The sequence below is a fragment of the Xenia sp. Carnegie-2017 genome, unplaced genomic scaffold (assembly GCF_021976095.1).
Source record: "Xenia sp. Carnegie-2017 unplaced genomic scaffold, XeniaSp_v1 HiC_scaffold_1, whole genome shotgun sequence".
NCBI lineage: Eukaryota > Metazoa > Cnidaria > Anthozoa > Malacalcyonacea > Xeniidae > Xenia > Xenia sp. Carnegie-2017.
In genome coordinates, this window is record NW_025813402.1 from 2,866,619 (window position 1) to 2,875,998 (window position 9,380).

Genomic DNA, 9,380 nt, shown 5'->3' on the forward strand with positions numbered 1-9,380 from the left:
TAAGATGTTCTTCCGATCTTAAATTCTTTCTTTGTTCTCAATATGCTCCTGTTTGTAATGGAAACCCACAATGTTACCATGTCAAGTATATTTGTGAAAAGCAAAGAACGGATGTATAGAGAATAATGCGTCAGTATGGTTTTAATTGGCCGGAGAAGTTGCAATGCAAACTATTTCCTAAAAGGAATGAAAATCCTTTATGTTTACGAAAGCATGCTGACATTACAGTCTTTGTTCAACAGAATGCTGTGTCGTCTAGTTCCAACTCTAACACAAAAACACAATCTTTCTTTACAACTCCTCCAACTTCAGGTACAATTAATTAATACATAAAAGCCAAAAGAACAAAAGGCTCAGTTGGTTATGTATTTATTGTTTGATTTTGCATGGCATTAATCATTTGCACTTCATGGAGAAACCAAAAAGAAAAACTGCAACAGCGATGTCTCATCCGTTTTTTTTAAAGTTTGACTTTATTCGGAATTTATTTACCTACATGCATACGTTTTATTGCAAAGTAATTCTTTATCAATAAATGTGCAAGTACCATGCATTAATTATAAAACACAATATCACCATGAACGATCCAGCTGATCAAATGACGAGAGTAAATATAAGAAGCTCAACAAAGACAAATAGAACAATTTTACTCCAGCTAGGCAATTTTTTAACCCAAAGGAATTTCGTTCATTTCTTCCAAAGTCCTTTATTCATTTTTCCAGTGAATGGACACAAAAGTGTTTTCAAAGCAAAGAGGTAAAAAAGGGACAGACTTTGCCACTGCATGTATAGAAAAAAACTCTACGTTTGTCTATCTTCAAAGCCAGAATCATCAGTAAATTTTAAAAAACATAACGAGTCGTTATCGCCAACATATTTCACGCTGGAATCTTTGTTTTTCTATTTTTAATTTATGCTTTCAATTCAATTTCCATAGCCAAAACGTCAACTTCAAATAAATGTGAAGATACAATACCTATTTTGCAGAATCTTGGTTTACAACAAGACGTTCGTGCCTAACAAGATTTTTCATGAAAACCAGAAGAAGCAGCCACGGAATTGCATAAGGTATTGGCCACTTATCAGTATAAGATGTTCTTCCGATCTTAAATTCTTTCTTTGTTCTCAATATGCTCCTGTTTGTAATGGAAACCCACAATGTTACCATGTCGAAGTATTTGTGAAAAAGCAAGAACGGATGTAAAGAATAATGCGTCAATATGGTTTATAAATGGCCGAAGAAGTTGCAATGCAAACTATTTCCTAAAAGGAATGAAAATCCTTTATGCATTGCAAGCATGCTGACATTACAGTCTTTGTTCAACAGAATGCTGTGTCGTCTAGTTCCAACTCTAACACAAAAACACAATCTTTCTTTACAACTCTCAACTTCAGGTACAATTAATTAATACATGCATCAAAACAAAGGCTCCAGTTGGTTATGTATTTATTGTTTAATTTTGCATGGCATTAATCATTTGCAGTGAACGGAGAAACCAAAAAGAAAAACTGCAACAGCGATGTTTCATCCGGTTTTTTTTAAAGTTTAACTTTATTCGGAATTTATTTACCTATATGGATGCGTTTTATTGCAAAGTAGTTCTTTATCAATAAATGTGCAAGCACCATGCATTGGTATAAACACAATATCACCATGAACGAATCCAGCTGATCAAATGACAGTGAATATAAACTCAACAAAGACGAAGCCATTTCTAATTTTTACTCCAGCTGAGCAATTTTTTAACCTAATTCTCGTTCATTTCTTTACAAATTAACTTTATTCATTTTTTTCTAGTGAATGGACACAAAAGTGTTTTCAAAGCAAGAGTAAAAAAGGGACAGACTTTGCCACTGCATGTATAGAAAAAAAGTTTCTACGTTTGTCTATCTTCAAGCGAAATCATCAGTAAATTTTTAAAAAACATAACGAGTCGTTATCGCCAACATATTTCACTGAATCTTTGTTTTCTATTTTTAATTTATGCTTTCAATTCAATTTTACACTTAGCCAAAACGTCAACTTCAAATAAATGTGAAGATCTCACAATACCTATTTGCAAGAATCTTGGTTACAACAAGACGTTCGTGCCCAACAGATTTTTTCATGAAACCCAAGAAGAAGCAGCCGCGGAATTGCATAAGTATTGGCCACTTATCAGTATAAGATGTTCTTCCGATCTTAAATTCTTTCTTTGTTCTCAATATGCTCCTGTTTGTAATGGAAACCCCACAATGTTACCATGTCGAAGTATTTGTGAAAAAGCAAAGAACGGATGTATGAGAATAATGCGTCAATATGGTTATGAATGGCCGAAGAAGTTGCAATGCAAACTATTTCCTAAAAGGAATGAAAATCCTTTATGTTTACGAAAGCATGCTGACATTACAGTCTTTGTTCAACAGAATGCTGTGTCGTCTAGTTCCAACTCTAACACAAAAACACAATCTTTCTTTACAACTCCTCCAACTTCAGGTACAATTAATTAATACATGCATCAAAAACAAAAGGCTCAGTTGGTTATGTATTTATTGTTTAATTTTGCATAGCATTAATCATTTGCAGTGCACGGAGAAACCAAAAAGAAAAACTGCAACAGCGATGTTTCATTCGGTTTTTTTTTAAGTTTGACTTTATTCGGAATTTATTTACCTATATGCATGCGTTTTATTGCAAAGTAATTCTTTATCAATAAATGTGCAAGTACCATGCATTGGTATAAACACAATATCACCATGAACGAATCCAGCTGATCAAATGACAGTAAATATAAACTCAACAAAGACGAAGCCATTTCTAATTTTTACTCCAGCTGAGCAATTTTTTAACCAAATTCTCGTTCATTTCTTTACAAATTAACTTTATTCATTTTTTCCAGTGAATGGACACAAAAGTGTTTTCAAAGCAAGAGTAAAAAAGGGACAGACTTTGCCACTGCATGTATAGAAAAAAAGTTTCTACGTTTGTCTATCTTCAAGCGAAATCATCAGTAAATTTTTAAAAAACATAACGAGTCGTTATCGCCAACATATTTCACTGAATCTTTGTTTTCTATTTTTAATTTATGCTTTCAATTCAATTTTACACTTAGCCAAAACGTCAACTTCAAATAAATGTGAAGATCTCACAATACCTATTTGCAAGAATCTTGGTTACAACAAGACGTTCGTGCCCAACAGATTTTTTCATGAAACCCAAGAAGAAGCAGCCGCGGAATTGCATAAGTATTGGCCACTTATCAGTATAAGATGTTCTTCCGATCTTAAATTCTTTCTTTGTTCTCAATATGCTCCTGTTTGTAATGGAAACCCCACAATGTTACCATGTCGAAGTATTTGTGAAAAAGCAAAGAACGGATGTATGAGAATAATGCGTCAATATGGTTATGAATGGCCGAAGAAGTTGCAATGCAAACTATTTCCTAAAAGGAATGAAAATCCTTTATGTTTACGAAAGCCAGCTGACATTACAGTCTTTGTTCAACAGAATGCTGTGTCGTCTAGTTCCAACTCTAACACAAAAACACAATCTTTGTTTACAACTCCTCCAACTTCAGGTACAATTAATTAATACATGCATCAAAAACAAAAGGCTCAGTTGGTTATGTATTTATTGTTTAATTTTGCATGGCATTAATTATTTGCAGTGCACGGAGAAACCAAAAAGAAAAACTGCAACAGCGATGTTTCATCCGGTTTTTTTTAAAGTTTAACTTTATTCGAAATTTATTTACCTATATGGATGCGTTTTATTGCAAAGTAGTTCTTTATCAATAAATGTGCAAGCACCATGCATTGGTATAAACACAATATCACCATGAACGAATCCAGCTGATCAAATGACAGTAAATATAAACTCAACAAAGACGAAGCCATTTCTAATTTTTACTCCAGCTGAGCAATTTTTTAACCTAATTCTCGTTCATTTCTTTACAAATTAACTTTATTCATTTTTTTCCAGTGAATGGACACAAAAGTGTTTTCAAAGCAAGAGTAAAAAAGGGACAGACTTTGCCACTGCATGTATAGAAAAAAAGTTTCTACGTTTGTCTATCTTCAAGCGAAATCATCAGTAAATTTTTAAAAAACATAACGAGTCGTTATCGCCAACATATTTCACTGAATCTTTGTTTTCTATTTTTAATTTATGCTTTCAATTCAATTTTACACTTAGCCAAAACGTCAACTTCAAATAAATGTGAAGATCTCACAATACCTATTTGCAAGAATCTTGGTTACAACAAGACGTTCGTGCCCAACAGATTTTTTCATGAAACCCAAGAAGAAGCAGCCGCGGAATTGCATCAGTTTTGGCCACTTATCAGTATAAGATGTTCTTCCGATCTTAAATTCTTTCTTTGTTCTCAATATGCTCCTGTTTGTAATGGAAACCCCACAATGTTACCATGTCGAAGTATTTGTGAAAAAGCAAAGAACGGATGTATGAGAATAATGCGTCAATATGGTTATAAATGGCCGAAGAAGTTGCAATGCAAACTATTTCCTAAAAGGAATGAAAATCCTTTATGTTTACGAAAGCATGCTGACATTGCAGTCTTTGTTCAACAGAATGCTGTGTGGTCTAGTTCCAACTCTAACACAAAAACACAATCTTTCTTTACAACTCCTCCAACTTCAGGTACAATTAATTAATACATGCATCAAAAACAAAAGGCTCAGTTGGTTATGTATTTATTGTTTAATTTTGCATGGCATTAATCATTTGCAGTGCACGGAGAAACCAAAAAGAAAAACTGCAACAGCGATGTTTCATTCGGTTTTTAAGTTTGACTTTATTCGGAATTTATTTACCTATATGCATGCGTTTTATTGCAAAGTAATTCTTTATCAATAAATGTGCAAGTACCATGCATTGGTATAAACACAATATCACCATGAACGAATCCAGCTGATCAAATGACAGTAAATATAAACTCAACAAAGACGAAGCCATTTCTAATTTTTACTCCAGCTGAGCAATTTTTTAACCTAATTCTCGTTCATAGAAAAAAAGTTTCTACGTTTGTCTATCTTCAAGCGAAATCATAAGTAAATTTTTAAAACACATAGCGAGTCGTTATCGCCAACATATTTCACTGAATCTTTGTTTTGTATTTTTAATTTATGCTTTCAATTCAATTTTACACTTAGCCAAAACGTCAACTTCAAATAAATGTGAAGATCTCGCAATACCTATGTGCAAGAATCTTGGTTACAACAAGACGTTCGTGCCCAACAGATTTTTCCATGAAACCCAAGCAGAAGCAGCCGCGGAATTGCATCAGTTTTGGCCTCTTATCAGTATAAGATGTTCTTCCGATCTTAAATTCTTTCTTTGTTCTCAATATGCTCCTGTTTGTAATGGAAACCACACAATGTTACCATGTCGAAGTATTTGTGAAAAAGCAAAGAACGGATGTATTGGAATAATGCGTCAGTATGGTTTTAAATGGCCGGAGAAGATGCAATGCAAACTATTTCCTAACAGAAATGAAAATCCTTTATGTTTACGAAAGCCAGCTGACATTACAGTCTTTGTTCAACAGAATGCTGTGTCGTCTAGTTCCAACTCTAACACAAAAACACAATCTTTGTTTACAACTCCTCCAACTTCAGGTACAATTAATTAATACATGCATCAAAAACAAAAGGCTCAGTTGGTTATGTATTTATTGTTTAATTTTGCATGGCATTAATCATTTGCACTGCATGGAGAAACCAAAAAGAAAAACTGCAACAACGATGTTTCATTCGTTTTTTTTAAAAAGTTTGACTTTATTCGGAATTTATTTACCTATATGCATGCGTTTTGTTGCAAATTAATTCTTTATCAATAAATGTGCAAGTACCATGCATTGGTATAAACACAATATCACCATGAACGAATCCAGCTGATCAAATGACAGTGAATATAAACTCAACAAAGACGAAGCCATTTCTAATTTTTACTCCAGCTGAGCAATTTTTTAACCTAATTCTCGTTCATTTCTTTACAAATTAACTTTATTCATTTTTTCCAGTGAATGGACACAAAAGTGTTTTAAAGCAAAAGTAAAAAAGGGACAGACTTTGCCACTGCATGTATAGAAAAAAAGTTTCTACGTTTGTCTATCTTCAAGCAAAATCATCAGTAAATTTTTAAAACACATAGCGAGTCGTTATTGCCAACATATTTCACTGAATCTTTGTTTTCTATTTTTAATTTATGCTTTCAATTCAATTTTACACTTAGCCAAAACGTCAACTTCAAATAAATGTGAAGATCTCGCAATACCTATGTGCAAGAATCTTGGTTACAACAAGACGTTCGTGCCCAACAGATTTTTCCATGAAACCCAAGCAGAAGCAGCCGCGGAATTGCATCAGTTTTGGCCTCTTATCAGTATAAGATGTTCTTCCGATCTTAAATTCTTTCTTTGTTCTCAATATGCTCCTGTTTGTAATGGAAACCCCACAATGTTACCATGTCGAAGTATTTGTGAAAAAGCAAAGAACGGATGTATGAGAATAATGCGTCAATATGGTTATAAATGGCCGAAGAAGTTGCAATGCAAACTATTTCCTAAAAGGAATGAAAATCCTTTATGTTTACGAAAGCATGCTGACATTACAGTCTTTGTTCAACAGAATGCTGTGTCGTCTAGTTCCAACTCTAACACAAAAACACAATCTTTGTTTACAACTCCTTAAACTTCAGGTACAATTAATTGATACATGCATCAAAAACAAAAGGCTCAGTTGGTTATGTATTTATTGTTTAATTTTGCATGGCATTAATCATTTGCACTGCACGGAGAAACCAAAAAGAAAAACTGCAACAGCGATGTTTCATCCGGTTTTTTTTTAAAAAAGTTTGACTTTATTGGGAATTTATTTACCTATATGCATGCGTTTAATTGCAAAGTAATTCTTTATCAATAAATGTACAAGCACCATGCATTGGTATAAACACAATATCACCCATCAATGAATCCAGCTGATCAAATAACAGTGAATATAAACTCAACAAAGACGAAGCCATTTCTAAATTTTACTCCAGCTCAGCAAATTTTTCAACATAATTCTCGTTCATTTCTTTATAAATTAACTTTATTCATTCTTTTTCCAGTGAATGAACACAAAATATTTTCAAAGCAAGAGTAAAAAAGGAACAGACTTTGCCACTGCATGTATAGAAAAAAACTTCGTACGTTTGTCTATCTTCAAGCAAAATCATCAGTAAATTTTTGAAAAACATAACGAGTGGTTATCGCCAACATATTTCACTGAATCTTTGTTTTCTATTGTTTTTAATGCCAAAAATTTCCTAAGAGAAAAGAAGATCTATCATGCTTACGAAAGCAAGCCGACATAAAAGTCTTTGTTCAACAGAATGCTTTGTCGTCTACTTCCAGCCCTCGTTAAACCCTACAATCTTTGGGTCCAGATTTACCAACTACAGATTTTTTTTAAATACATGTATATGCACGAAAATACGAAAAGCCAGCATTGTAGTTGTGCATACATTATTTGATTTTGGTGTTTATCATATGCGCTGCATGGAGAAACCAAAAAGAAAAACTGCAACAGTTATGTTTCATCATTTTGATAAAGTAATTTGACTTTATTAGTAGTTTGATTGCCTATGCATGCGTTTTATTGTGTAGTAATTCTTTGTCGCTAAATATGTAAGCATCATCATCGGTATCAACTAGCTATAAGTCTGTGAAAAGTTTTGGATCTTGTTAGACAAAATGTTGTTGTTGCTGTCAGTACATTAACTTTACAATAAAAATTGCTGGTATGTTTAAAAATATTTTTCCAAGAAACTCTGTTTTCATTGCATGTTAATTTGCTTTCGTTAATTTTGTGTTTCCAAGGATCCAAATTTTAAAGTCCCTAACTTTCTTCGTGTTTTTGCTCAGTTGTTTCGAAAATTTGAAAGTTTTATAGCAATAAAAAAGTTTCATCAAATTGAGTTTAAACTAGTGGAGCTTGTTCTATCAATAAATTTAAGAAATTCCAAAATAAATCATCAAAATATATGTCAAAGATAAAATATTAAGAATTTTGACTTTGACGTGAATCGTAGTCTCCATTTTAATTTACAATCAATACATCGATCCAACGACTGTTTCAAATGACCCTAGTTCAGACAATGCTTCAGACATGTTGGTATATGTTAAATATATTTTTATATTGCATACAGCATAAAAGCTTGAATTTTTCATCCACTCTGAAAATAATGCAAATAGCATATTGGATTATGGTACTACATATTTAACACAAATGTTAGCAAAGTAAAAGCCACAAAATGTGGTTGAGATTGCAAGAGGAAGCCTTGGAAGCTCTTTGAAATGCAATTTTGTGTGTGTTTTTTTTGTAAAATATTATATAGACTTCAAAGCATTTAACATGTTACAACAACAAAAAAACACGTCCAATTGAGCTTAACAAACTTTATACCTCACTCCTTTCTCTCAAACACTTTTCTTCCGAACTAGATCATGCTAAATAACTGATCGATTTGATGAAAGTTGTGGTGTCGAAAAATTAGCTTGCCACCATTGTTCTATCCGTTGTAATTTTACTGGCTATGAGAAAATTAGATAGTTAAACTTCATTATAAGCTTACATCGAGCACATTTTTTTCTTATTTTTGGACCAGTTCATCCATTATCAAATTATACTTAACAATTGCTGGCGCAAGGAATGTCAAAAGCAGACATCAGCTGGAGATAATTTCACTAAAATGTAGTGGAAAAAAGGAAAGCTGCAAAAAGTATTATAGGTTTAATTTTTGTCGTACATGAAGTTCTGTGAAAACTACTATATATATATATATATATATATATATATATACTAAACAGTGAAATTAAACATCGTTTGTCACATTATGTTTAGGAGAGACGAGCAAATTTTTACTGGAGTGGAGAAAAAAACGCTGCAGAAAGCAGTCGCTGTACCAGTAGTCGCTGTACCATTATTTCTCGAGAACTTACTAATCAAAAAGCACAAATCAATTTTTCTATGTATCTTCGTTTTTCCTACAAATAAGGAAGAATATTTTCTATTTCTAACAAAAAGCTAGTGACGTCTTTAATTAGGCGTTTATTCCGTTCAGCGTTCTCACTTTAATTGTTTTACTCCATTGTATGGTAATCTATTTTCGAAATCATCGCCCACTAGAAATCATTTCTAAGTTTTTCATATTCTGAATTTTATTGATACAAAATAATCCTTTTCTGTGTCTAAAAAAATATGAAAACATTCATATTCAAAAATTTCATTGAAATATTATTGTCACATGAGCAGATAGTGCTTAAGGTCAGCGGTCTACAAAGATAAGAAATTTAAGATGTCCACATGATGTCTGGATGTCAAATTCACGACAAATGTTA

General features: G+C 32.6%; 1 protein-coding gene across 4 annotated transcripts; it reads left to right on the forward strand.

The window, feature by feature from the left end:
* The first annotated feature begins 99 nt into the window (after positions 1 to 99).
* On the forward strand, positions 100 to 8,024 carry LOC124436017. Of its 4 annotated transcripts, XM_046985951.1 has the most exons (7): positions 100 to 312; positions 2,012 to 2,476; positions 3,093 to 3,557; positions 4,175 to 4,639; positions 5,152 to 5,616; positions 6,233 to 6,553; positions 7,298 to 8,024. In XM_046985951.1, exons 1-7 carry the CDS (start codon positions 126 to 128, stop codon positions 7,402 to 7,404), a joined length of 2,475 nt encoding a protein of 824 aa, XP_046841907.1. In that variant the 5' UTR covers positions 100 to 125; the 3' UTR covers positions 7,405 to 8,024. The 4 variants fall into 4 exon arrangements, with proteins under 4 accessions (XP_046841907.1, XP_046841900.1, XP_046841913.1 ...); XM_046985944.1 differs by lacking the exon at positions 7,298 to 8,024 and having other exon boundaries at positions 6,233 to 6,949; XM_046985957.1 differs by lacking the exons at positions 6,233 to 6,553; positions 7,298 to 8,024 and adding an exon at positions 6,021 to 6,148.
* The last annotated feature ends 1,356 nt before the right edge of the window (positions 8,025 to 9,380 follow it).